The sequence below is a fragment of the Rhopalosiphum maidis genome, chromosome 1 (genome assembly GCF_003676215.2).
Source record: "Rhopalosiphum maidis isolate BTI-1 chromosome 1, ASM367621v3, whole genome shotgun sequence".
Classification (NCBI taxonomy): Eukaryota; Metazoa; Arthropoda; class Insecta; order Hemiptera; family Aphididae; genus Rhopalosiphum; species Rhopalosiphum maidis.
The window spans coordinates 24687853-24701662 of record NC_040877.1 but is presented as its reverse complement, the minus strand read 5'-3'; the positions used below and the strand labels follow the sequence as shown (position 1 = coordinate 24701662).

The window sequence follows — 13810 nt, the reverse complement described above, 5'->3', positions numbered from 1 at the left end:
TAAATTGATTTCAAACATATAGGTACATATAGCTGATTTTCGAGCTTCAGTCTATATTAGTACTACCCACGAGAACACCGCAGTAGGTTGGCTGACAATTCTTCAATTTCTTTATACTTATCTATTAAATTTGGTCAATCGTCATCGTAGTGTATAGTAAGGGCATATCTAGGGGAAGGTGATAATTCGAAACACATCGATTTCTAGAATCGGGTATTTGGTCTAGAAGAGACCGTCTGTCACACTACCTACGACGACAACGGGCGCGACATCCGTCGTCAAAAGACCGCATTGACGTGCTCGCGCGATGGCGCACTGTATGTGTGCATAAATGATGATACGCTCACAGGAGAAAGCCGACTCCTTCCACGTCCGCGTCCACCGCCTTCATTACCACCTCGCCGTCGAGCGCGAATTATATGCGCACTACACTATATACACCACACCGTCCGTCAATCTATCTGTACATACCCGAGTATTGTGTATAAGCCTACTCGTTTGCGTATAATATAAGTTTATCATAATATATAATAGTCTATAAAGTGCACGCACACCGCACGTCATGCGATGCACTGCAAGTATAATGTATACCTATACGACCACCGACGTCCGTCATCGAGACCCGCGTCTCTCTCTCTATCCGCCGTCACTGTCGTAATTTATGTGACCGAAAAGGATACGGATAGCCACGCCGCGGTCGTGTGACCGCAATGGCGAACGGTCGGCAGCTCCGGTGACACGGACACGTCCAACTCGGACCGTCCGCGCATATTAAAAACGTCATTGCCATATACTGTGTATGTCTATACATAACGCGCACTATATTATCATCGTAACACCGGTCGGTCCCGAAATGGACCTGAGCTGGCTGCAGGCTTTGGGTATATACGCAGTACGTCGTATATACTATTGTACCCGTGTCGCGTTCGCAGTAGTATCTTATGCGTTGCTGCTGCTGCTGTTAAGCACAGCGCACTTGTGCGCTGCGTCTTGTGCGACCGTTTAATATTTATAGCTATCGGTATGTATGTTATTATCATATAATATAAGCACGCGATTTCCATACGTTGCACATGCGCATAGTCCCCGTCCGTCTCTCGGCCGACGACGCAGCGTGCCGTTTATATATATATATATTATATATTCGTATATTATATTATAATGTGTATGTAATGCGCGTATAGGCGAACGCACGTCTGCTCGTAAATTGGACTCGAGTTTAACGTACGGTATAATAATAATATGTATAGGTATAGGTTTCAACGATGACGAAGACGGAGTTCCACAACGCACGACACACTGTATAATGCGATGTATTACCAATATATGTATACAATATTTATATTTATATTATTATGATACGACTCGAGAGGACGTCGTACAACCACACGTGTGTTGCCAGTTAGTTGCGCCACTGTCGTTTTTCTCATAACATATTATATTATTGTATGGAAAATCTACCTTACCGGATTCATATATTATACTACAGTATATTTATAATTGATATCAGAACAAATTTATTGTTAATCGAATTCGTAGAGGAGTATTTTTCATATCTTTATATTTTCAATTGAATATTTAAATAATTCAATTTTTCAAATTCTTGTATTTTGTTCTAAAACAATATGTTTAATAAGTCAGATAGGTACATCGCAATATGCGGGTATACGACGTAGTACTCTAATCACTGGGTGTCGCATATTATATTGTTTTATTGCCATCGTCTTGTTCGGATTGAAGTGGATGGTTTAGGTCATCGCCGCAGTTTTTATTACATTTTTTTATTGTTTCACGTGGGTCTCCTGTCGGTGTTATATCATTTTTACTGTTGTTATACGTTTCATAAATTCACAATCGAACGATCGCGTTATTGTCGAAATGACTTCATGTCGGTAGACCAATAAGCTTTAAGAATTGTTTAACGTTTAACTGGGTGTGATACTCAACACTTTTCACTCGTTGCAGTGTACATTTTGAATAATTTTTTGTTTAACAACGTACCAAAACAATTTTCATTAAAAAATAATGCACTCAGATTAATTGCAAAAATATCAGCAGACATATTATACGATTAAGATAGTCTACAATATCATCGACGTTTAACCATTTGGCTGTTAGTCTTTGGTAGATAACTCTTAAAACACCATAGGAATTGTATTTTTTAACATGTTTATCGGATTTACAACTTTTAAAATATAATATAATTTGATGGGCCTATATCGAATTGTTATCAATTGGATAAATATATTTCAATTTTAAAAGTATACGATATATATATTGAAAATACATGCCTATAATTATATTTTATTAACAATTATACTGAAATTTTGCAACAGTGTGTGTGTATATCACCATTAATCATGTATAAAAACAAAAATATTGACGCAATATCTCTGTAAAACATATAATTTATTACACACTATTAATTATAAGATCAATATCTCGGAGTGAAAGTTCTTTTTCTGACGTCAGTAAATAATCACAAAATATCACCGACGAATAGCACTAATTGAGCACTAAATAATAGTGTTATTGTGGAAATTAGTGGTAGAATTATTGTTCAACCAGCTTGTCGTACTCCGGTATAATCCACTGTAACGCGGTCGATCATATACCAGTATATGTATGTCAACTCTGCGCCCCTAACGCTGTTTGGTCAAAACCAAGACCGTTTTATTTTCAGTCCAACAAAAACAATACAAATAATAATAATAATAATAATCTGCTTTTGGTCGACCAGATATTGCAGTACATCGCCATCGTGATGGTATATTGTCATTGTAACGACACTTATTCGCGTCAAATAGCCAGGAACGAATAAAAGAGTAACAGAAATATTATATATATATATATATATATTATATTATATTATTATATTCAACAATATATAATATGAAATCGGGTGATGTATATAATATACAGTTACATAGTTTAATATTTTTACAATAAATTCATAATATATATAATTTATGTTATTACTACATATTTTATATTATAATATTATATACGAATCGAATATGTATATATATATATATTTATATGAAACATATATATACATATATTTTAAATTCTGACATTAATAATAATATGAAATAATAAAACCGAATAACAAAAAAAAAAAAATAAATAAATAAAAACAAGGTAACGTAGTCGATAACAAAATAAAAATATATATAATATATAGGTTCCTATACGCAATAACTTATTATTAAACCGATTAAGATAAAAAGCGGATCAATTATATGACATTTTAGTAAATTATTTTTTTTTCGTTCAAATGAAATAAAAATTATAACGCGTACCTATAGAACGTAATAATAATAATAATAATAATAATAAAAAAGCAGCGTTAATAATAGCTGGTGTATGTATATAATAATGTACTCGGTTATTATTGTTACACAACAATAACAGTATATTGTGTATTGTATACATATTATAGAGATAAACATAAATAAAAATAATAAAACAAATTTCGCTAATCATCAGCTAACAACACTCATCGCGACTAACAGCGGTACGACGATCGTAATAATAATAATAATAATAATAATACATTTAACAAATCGTTAAGACTTTCCGCGGGGACAGGGTTATGTGTGTGGCGACGTTCCCAGTCGCGGGGCGGCAGCGGCTGCGGCTGCGGCGGCGTACGGCGAGTAGGCGACGGCCGGGAAGTACGGCGGCAACAGGCCCGGATGTGGCGGCATAGCCAGCGGCGAGGACGGGTAACCGGACGGGAAACCGTACGGCGAGTGATGTTTGCCGGACGCGTACGGGTGGTACCGGCTGACGGCCGCGGCGGCCGACGGGCTGAGCGGCGGCGTCGGGTACGAGCGCTGCAACAGCGGCAGCGCGGCCGCGGGGTCGGAGGTGTGCGTGCGCAGGTGTTGGAGCAGCTCGTCGGACGTGCCGAATCGCTTGCCGCAGTACGACGGCAGGTCGGCGCCCATCCACGAACACACGTACGGCAATTGGCTGGCGGCCGCGGCCAGCGCGGCCAGTTGGGCGTGTGCGTACGCCGCGGCCATCGTGTGATGGTGGTGTTGCTGCTGGTGCTGCTGTTGGTGTTGGTGATGAGCAGCGGACTGTTGGTGATGGTGGTGAGCGGCTGCGGCGGCAGCGGCCGCGGCCGCCACCGTCTTCGGGCTGGCGTCGCATTGCGTGCAACCGGCCGGGCACGTGGCCGCCGGCTGTGGTGGTTGTTTGCCGGCGGCCAAGTGAGCGGCCAGCTGGCAACCCGCGCAGTACGGGTCGCGGCACGGCAGTGGCGGCGCCCCGGCGCCAGATCTGAAATAGGGGCTCATGAGGGGCGATCCGCCCAACGCCGCCATGTGGTGATGGTGATGTGGGTGCGCGGACAACTGTGGGTGGTGGTGCGCCGACGGGTAACCGGCGGCTGCCATCAGAGCGGCCACCGATGCGGCCGACGACGACGAATGTTTGTTGTGCGATTGTTCGCCGTGTTTTCTGCTCGCGGCGGCCGCGTCTTCTGCCGGCGACTTGCGACTCGAAGCGCTCTCTTTGCTGCTGCACCGGTCACCGGCGCCACCGATGGCCACGGGCGTCGCTCTCCTTATGGTCGCGTCCAGGCTGATCGACGTGGCGTTGGTGGTGGCGGCGGCGGCGGCGGCTGCAGCCGCGGCCACTTCGGCGGCCGGTCGGAGAACGCACGATTCGTACGGTTTGAAACTCGACCGGGCCGTGGTGGTGACGGGAGTGATCGGGGTCGGCTGCAGGTGGTTGTGGACTACCGACGTCCGGCCGGGCGGCGAACCGCTGTTCGAACAGGACGACGACGACGACGACGAAAGCGACGGCGAACGCTTGTCTCGGCCGCCACCGCCACCACCGCCTCCGTGGTCGGAAGATGACGATGACGTCGAAGAGAGTGACGACGACGTCTTCTTGTGGTGGTTGCCAATCTTGTCCGAGTTTGTCTTGCCATTCTGCGGCGCCGGTGCGTCGGATCCGATCTGACTGCAAGTCTGCGCCAACAGCGCCAGTGGACTGTTCTTGGCGTCCAACTGAAATCAGAAAACAATAATACGTTATTGAAAATTCTAACGGAAAGTACACTTTCACAGTATATTATTGGATAATATGGAACCGATAAGGACACGGTACACCTGTTTGATGATAAATTAAAAGAACTACGTAGTTCGCATCGCGTTAGGTTGTGTACGACAATATACAAAAACGTGAAATTCAGCTGTAGTACTTAATATTGTGTACACATTAACCGATATTACGTGTAAATCGATGACGTACTAAACGATTTCTTCTGTATGGTATAATACACTCAAATATCCATATTATTTAAAAAACATAGTGTAGATTGGTTTATAGCTTAAAAATAAATGATTTTTTTTTATGTTAGTTTGCTCTTTTTTATCACTTCGTGTTCAGTTTTCAAATCCACACAACTGTAGTCCTTTTTTAGATTTTTATTTATTTTCAAAAAACAAAAAAGTACACATTATTGTAAAACCAATAAAATGTATTTACACTACTTTTGAATATAACGGAGCGTTATTATTCTAATATTATAAGAGGTGTTTTCGCATTATATTATTTTCAATGGATTTCCTTTTAAACTATTCTTATTTGTATTTTTTTTATTATAATTTAGTAACGATATATAAATATTATCATATTGTATGATGTATTATGTGCTCCATTAAATATACAATATACCTATGTATCAATGACTAGACTAAAATGCAATACTATACATAGACAATACTGTACGCGTATTCTAGTTTTCAATAACATCGTTTTCCCAGCGGTATAATATGGCCGGGAAATTTCAATAATAAACCACATAATATTATCATGCCCAAAACGCATTCTGCGGAATAATATGTAATCCTTATATGCTTGTACGTTTGTGTTTTGTGTATACGCATAAAAATCTGCAAGCCTCCAATGCACATAATAATCATCGTACGTACAATACTACTGCACACGTATTATTGAAAACTGATTTTTTTTTATTCTTTACTCCCCCTTTGGCAATAGTTTCATTTTACGATTCTATAATATATTAATATGTGGTTTTTCAGTTTGTTCTCGCGTTCGACCTCCATGCCGTTATGGGTTAGCGTCACGTGCCCGTCGTTTACACGATAGTCGATAATGTATACCTTACCGATATTGTATTATCACCTATTATGGCACATTTAGTAAAGACATTTTTATTGTTTATGCGACAAAGATAAGTCTTCGGCGTTGAAGATGTTGAAATCATGTCAACAGTACCTCAGACGAAAAACACGTTTATCGCGGCCACATTATAGTTAGACGGAGTTTCCAATACGGTTTCAAATAATTTAATGCGATCTCGGAATATTGTTATACAGGACACGCGGACAATAATAATATTAATAATCCATCTTCGTGTGCACATGTGTAAAACTTAAGGAAAAACAAATGCTATTGATATAATAATATACATAGTTAATAAACGAAATACATTTAGAATTTAGTAACAATTACTTGTAAACGTATAGACGTAAATAGTGTCAAAAAAAAAAAGTATTTTATTCTACTAATTGAATTTTCTTTACGTAATTTATAAAAGTTAATGTCTAGGTAATGATTATTATACGATAATAAGAGATTAAAATTAATACATTTATTATGACGTACTTATTAATGAATAATTAGTATGGTACTATGGTTTATTAAATGTTTAAGTATATTAGTATAATATATAAGAAGGATTAAAATCCGGGAGACTCTAATCCTAAAGTCATTTCAAGAATGATTTTTGTATTTTGGAAATATTTAAGTATTCGAATATCTAATTACTGTAGTTATAATGATTCGTATTATTATTACTAATTTATCAATTTATCAATTTTTAACGTTAATTACTTATAGGCTATAATTTATATCAGTTGAACTATTATAAAATATTTTATAAATAAAAATTAAATATTTGTTTATAACTAATATTTCTTTCATCAATATTTAATATTAAATGCACGATACATATATTATTTTATACAACTCTAAAAGGAATGAACTTCGCGTAAAATTTTAATATAAACAACATTGCACATTTCAAATAAATGAAAATTCTGTGGAACGATCTACAAGATAAAAAATATTAAATATTTGTCCATTAGCCGAGATCCGCGATAAATTGTCATCTGTTTTTCATATTTTTCATACACACAATCGACGAGACGATAAAATTTTTGTGGAAGCAGGAAATAGCATTTATAAAATAATAATATTTACATAGTACGTTAAATTCAATGAATGTACCAACTTTTCAAGAAACAGAGAATAATAACGCTTTTTTGAATAAGACAGTATAATACTATACTATACTTATAAATGTATGATTATAATGATGTGTGTATGTATACCTATTTATGTTATACAGTGCCAATTATTTTTATTTTTTAAAATTTTAATATAAAATTAGAGTATACAATAACTCTTGACTTTTTCTAACTCTGCTATGGTACAACCGTACAATATATGTTTTGTGCTTTGGTGACTGGCAAGGCGAAGTCGATTATGGATAAGAACAAATTCATACAAAAATTACATAGATATTACAATAATAGATGTTCAAAAAAAAAAAAAAAATACAGATCATTAATGTTCATTAGGCCGAAATGTGTGGTGTTTATTAACTTACTGTTTGTGTAAATTAAACTCCAGCCAGATAAGACACATTGATAATTATATTTATGTTTTGATTGAAGTTTATTGTGGTATACGCGTACCATTACATACAATGTATTTTATGTATGTGTTTGTGAATGACAGGCATAATACTCTTATAAAATCATTATAACATCGGAGTAGGTAGGTATTATATTAATATTATCTGTTCGTATACAAGATATCTATGATTTTAATACACCGGCCTCGTCGACAAGTTTCCGTCGCTTAGATGGTTGCATTGTTTTGTCGTGAATACGTGATAATATGTGAGCGTGTCAAGCGTGTATAACGTGTGTGCATTCGAATCGTTGCAAAATGTTTAAAAAACAAGATATTTTATGATGCGAGACGATAGAACGGACTTAAATAGTTGATAGAATATATCATCGGAATACGACTAAAATATTTAGAAATTATAATGCCGACGGTAAATTAACTCGTTCGTCTCGTTCCTAGGGAATTTTGTTCGTCCGATGTCTATTTTTCTCTGCGCCGCCGCCGCCGTTGCCATTCTATAGGTATACGTTAAACCATAACACATTAGGAGTAGGTACGACGACAGCGATTACGGCTGGCTGTTGTACCTTTGTAATAAATCATCACAACCAGACGTCTGACACCGGTGGAACCAGAATTGTGCAATTTACTTAAATATATTGTGACAAGGGTGGCTGTGACGTTTTCCCGGCCAGAATACGTGGTCCTGCTAACAGTGTGGTAGCGCACGACATAGGTTGTTTTACGGAGGAGGTTATGCTAATAATAATTTTCCTGAAATTACACACCACTAATAATAAATATATTCAGAAGAGAGGATATTTTTAGTATAAATATTTTTTCACGAAAGAAGACAATTCGGGTGTCCTCTTAACCCTCCCTCCCGTGTGTGCCACTGGCTAATTGTGGACGGAAGCCAGTAGAAATAAAAACATAACTAAATTTGCTCGTAGCAGGTACTTATCAATATCTCTCGGTGATGTAAATTATATGCTTTCCAACGTCTATCACCGACACAGTAAAATATCATAGCCTATAGTTGGTTTGGTAAGTATAATCGGCGGGAAGTCTTTATACATTTAGGGACACGATTTTAAAGATTATATACTTTCAGTATCGCTGCAACTAGTTGTACTGGAATGGGCTAGTTGACTTGAATTATAATATTATATTATTTATACCATCGTGATTACTTTTCAGTACTATACAGTTCTGCACGATTTTACCTCGTACAACCGACACACACAGACACCGAGAACGCGTTAAGAGGATTCTGTCGATCGGTTGTCGTCACTCTCTTACTCTATATATATACATACACACATACTTAGTGGGACTGGTGTATTTCGGGGAACGATCGGTATAGTTTCGTCGCGGAACGTCGTACTAAGCGGCGAATACTTCGAATACCTTATCTGCGCAGTGTTCACGGTGGCGGTGTCGCGGACGAGCCGAATATAATATTATACATTACGGCAGTGTTGTCGTGGTCCGTTGCCGAAGACTATTCCGTTAATTTCGTTTAGCGTGCGCATGGCAAAAAGTTTTCGCGCATATAATCACGCGGTACGAAAATAGTCGGACGGGTTAACCGATTGTCGGAACTCGGAGTGAAGCGAATAATAAGAGATTAATAACATTATAACGATAATAATCAATAATATTAAAGACCGGTGCACAGATGATGGTGACGGTATTCACTCAAATATGTCGGCCGGCCGTCGACGGCACGTTTACGTATTGTCATATTATTATCATTATTGTACAATGTACAAAAAATATCGAAACGCACGACGATAAATATGTCGGCGACGCGCATGAATTCTCTCCGTCGACCCACGGGTATACACGGTATTTTCTTCGCGCTGGCGTCATGCGTATCATGCTTTGAACCTTTTTCTCAGGGCCAATCGACCCCGCAGTCGGCCAATAATATTGAGACACAACTATAAATGTCACCTAAGCAAACAGAATTGTATATTGGTATATTCCTATACTCATTAATAATATGCTACAGCATCTGTACACCATTAAATTAGTAGAAAAAAAATCAAAAGCTCGGTTATTAAAAATTAAATTACTGTCGTGCATAAAAAGATAACCTAACCTATCCTTATTTGTATATGCTAATTTTGAATTTTTAAATAACACGATACTAACCTATATTACAATAAATATATCATAGGCTATATATTATATTATAAATCTTCCTATCTAAAAAAAAAAAATCGATTGTTAAGTGATTGGTTTATTTCGACTTGCACTCAGTATTTTTCTGCAGTATAAAATGTAGACTTACGGGCATTTATCGAGTTTATTTTTGCTCGTGTATAATATATGCACATGTGTATACCCAACGTTTATTATAATATGCAGACGACTAACAGTGTCTTACGATGCTCGGGTGTGCATAATAAACACGCTTGTGTCGAGTGATGTGCAATAAATTAGCGCACGTCCGGTTAATATAATACATAATATTATGATATCGACAAATTATATCGTTTTATGCATACCTTTTCGAGGAGTATCTACAGTGAATCCGTCTCGAACGACCGATCATCACGGTGTTACGGCTCACCGGACGTATTATATTATAATGATGAAACAGATATATACACGTCGTAAATAATATTTTATCGGCACTATAATATATTATTATGTACTCGGGTGAATGCTTTTAGAATAAACTATTACTCGTCGTCATGTTTATAGAGTATATACATTATAATAATTTGTACCTCAGTACTCCTGGCACGGTATCGTAACGAATAAAAGTCGGGCTATTATATTTGGTATATTATAATTAAGTGTGTAAAACGTAAAATAATAACGCGCCGAAAACTAGTTATCTGAGCTGTGCAATAAAAATAATATTGCAGGTATCGCTGTTATAAATCCTATGCCGCCGTGTCAAGATGAATTTAAAGACCCGCTCCCAATTAAAGTTACAGCGTGTCAGCGTGAGCAACTGCATCAATCGGAATATATAGTGAAATCATTGTACAGAGTATAGGCATTAGACATGCATCGCCATCCATAAACACTACTTTATCTATGGTAATAACTTATAACTAATAATAATAAAATGCAGTTTTAAGTCAGTGGAAAAAAAATTAAAACCGTCAACATTCGAGCGCGGTATTCATGATATTTTATTATATTATATCATGGATAAGTATGAACATAGCACCTCCAGCCAACATCAATTTTGACCTTTCCGACACGCGATTTGTTAATATAAAATTCGCACCTTGTTAACATTTTTTTAATGTTTAGTTTTATAGAAAAAATTTTTATGACGACAAATATTGATGAACGCCGACAACAATTGTGTCGATGTCAGTCAAAACCCGGTCGAAAAAAAATGATTATTTTTAAATTTTTGTCTCGGTTTCTACAACTATTAATAATATAATATTATTATAATGTAATATCATCAATTTTCATTTTACACCACCACGCCTAGAACTAACCGGAAGGAGAGTACACACCTAATACACTGACCAAAATATTATACCTATACAATATAATATCTATCAATACATATTATTATGGCACGATGTACGCGTATTCGCTGTCATTGATGCAGTCGTATCCACGCTCATGCAGTCAAGATAGCCCCGTCGACGAACTGGATAAATAGGCCGTCAGAATTATTATATTTCATATAATATATTATCTTATAATATAATACATGCACGCGGCAGCTAACAATATAATGTATATTATATATATATACATAGGTTGATAGATGTACACACCTCTCGTTTCAAATCGTTTTCCCCTCGATATTCCTCCTAACCGTCTTAACCATTTTCCCGTCGATCGTCAGAGTTTACAGCCGCCCATCGACATGTCAAAGTCCTGTAATAAGCCTAGTGCGCGCAGGCGCGCGTGTGTAGACATCAAAAACGACGACAACGACAAGCACTTCTCTACAACGAGCGGGTAGAAAACCATTAACGAACTGACGACAGGGGTGGTAAAAAAATACACTTCCCCTCCGCGTGTCATTATCGAACACACACGCGCGCGCCCGGGCCGTGGCGTAATCGATTTGCCGCCGGCGCTCAAATACAATTTCTTGCGGCGACGATATTATATTATTATATTAGGTGAAGACGTGAGCCGTTCGACGAGGTACCTATATAACACTATTATAAGGACGTATCCTACAATATTTATTGTATGTTAAAATATATAACGTTTATTATACAATAATAATTCATGGCAAAGTCGTGGATTGGTTTTTAATTTTTTTATTTATTTAGCTTTCGCACTCCTGGTGTACGCGCTTTGTTTTATACATAATATTATTATTTTTTTTTATTATTATTATTATGTGACACGGCGAATCAATATTGCTTGCGAGTTTTCGGGAATAAATCAAGTGTAGAGTTAGATATAGCTTCGGCGGTGGTATTTCCCCCCCCCGTCCCGCCACGCGCAACCAACTCGATGCGTATTGTTATTATTATCGTCATTGTGTCTGCAGGGGGTTAACGTCCTCCTTTTCTTTTTCTTTTATTTGCATGGCTTTCCGATCAACCGATTTGGATGCTCAATCGCTTTATATAGTGTTTAGATAGAGATGCTAAGAGATTTGTCGCTTCAAAGTCGTTTAAATGAAAACATTATCATTGCCATTGTATAATGCGCATTTGTAATAATCTCAAAAATATATTTGTTATAATTGCTATCGAAACTACGCTGTTTTCAAAAGTTTGGTTTTGATTTGACGAACTAGAATATAATAAAGCAAATTTTAGTATTAGCATTACCACCAACGCGAATTCCGACAGAAAATTCCGCTTCAGATTTATTCAACCGTGTACCTACGCAAAACCTTTTGATTGGTTGTGTAATAATACAATTCATCAGTAAAATGCGGGATTTACTTTAATTTTATATATTTTTTTTTTGCGTTACACATCAGATCAGAATCGTTCTGGCTTGTAATCGGATCTGTTGTATACTGATTTTCAACAAGCCACTAAAAATTTATAAATTCGTTAAGTTTGGTCAAACATCAATGAAACAGTTCAAGGTTCCTATCCTAAAATTTTTTTTTAGATGTGTTCAGTATATTAAATACATACACGATTTAATTGTTTTTATTCTTTATATTTTTATAATTAAATCGTTTTAAAAATAAAATTAAGCTGCTTTATAGTTAAGCAAAACATACTTTGATATTTGAACATATATAAAGTTTTGAATATTTATAATTTAAATAATATCTCCAATTTTAGTTGAATGGTTCGGACTAATCTTATTTTAATTTTAATGAAATAAAAAATCGTTGAAAAAAAAATCTAATAATTTTTAGTATAGGCATAAAAATGGCAATAATAATAAAACAAAATAATGTTACACTTACCGACGGTAGAGGAGTTAAATAATCCGGTCTCAGGTATTGGTTTTCGTTACTCATGATCATGGTTCACACTGCACATACACACTATAGTGTCGGATTCAGCGTTTTACACTAGGTGGATGAAAATAATACGAAACACCCGCGGTCGAAATTATAATAGTAAAAAAAGTTTTTCGTTAACAATGTTTGCAAAATTATAAAATCCGAAATAATTTATTACAAATTACGGGCGTGGAATCGCACAGACACACTGGAATATTATACAATAATAATAATAATAATATTATTATTATTATTATTATAGTACGGTCGCGGCGAAACGACTGTGGCGTACGGCAAACGACTGCGCGGACGGACGTCGAACGTTAACGATCTTCGGTGTTGCACTGCCGCTGAGTTCGGTGTGGCACGAGTGCGGCGGCGGTCTGACGACGCGCTAACGCCGTCCGCAAAGCAGTCACCGGACGGTGGCTCCGTCTACCGTCGGCGAGGGCGCGCGCGCAACAAATCACTTTGCGGACGAACGCGGTTCGCGTGAACGGTCGCACGCGGCTTTCGTCGAGCATCGCAATCGCCACATAAACCGCGGTAATGTCAAAATCTGATGGTGTATATTATGAGGGTGGTAGGTGTGGTATAGTAACGCTGTTACGGTGTTACGAAAGAGAAAGAGAGACGAGAAAATCGCAAAAGAGGTGCAATATATACCTACCAAAATCTTGTGTTCAATATTGTTTCAACAGATCC

General features: G+C 37.3%; 1 protein-coding gene across 1 annotated transcript; it reads right to left on the bottom strand.

Moving 5' to 3' along the window:
* Positions 1-3122: 3122 nt before the first annotated feature.
* Positions 3123-13444, bottom strand: LOC113549823 (zinc finger protein Elbow-like). Its single transcript, XM_026951295.1, has 2 exons — positions 13067-13444; positions 3123-5027 (listed from the first exon to the last, which is right to left on the bottom strand). Exons 1-2 carry the CDS (start codon positions 13124-13126, stop codon positions 3594-3596), a joined length of 1494 nt encoding a protein of 497 aa, XP_026807096.1. The 5' UTR covers positions 13127-13444; the 3' UTR covers positions 3123-3593.
* Positions 13445-13810: the final 366 nt, after the last annotated feature.

Bases quoted from the DNA above. Each gene is read 5' to 3' on its own strand.
- LOC113549823 (XM_026951295.1), bottom strand. From the start codon at position 13,126: ATGATCATGAGTAACGAAAACCAATACCTGAGACCGGATTATTTAACT. The intron at 5,028-13,066 runs GTAAGTGTAACA...TTCTGATTTCAG, and splicing joins ATTTAACTCCTCTACCGTCG to TTGGACGCCAAGAACAGTCC.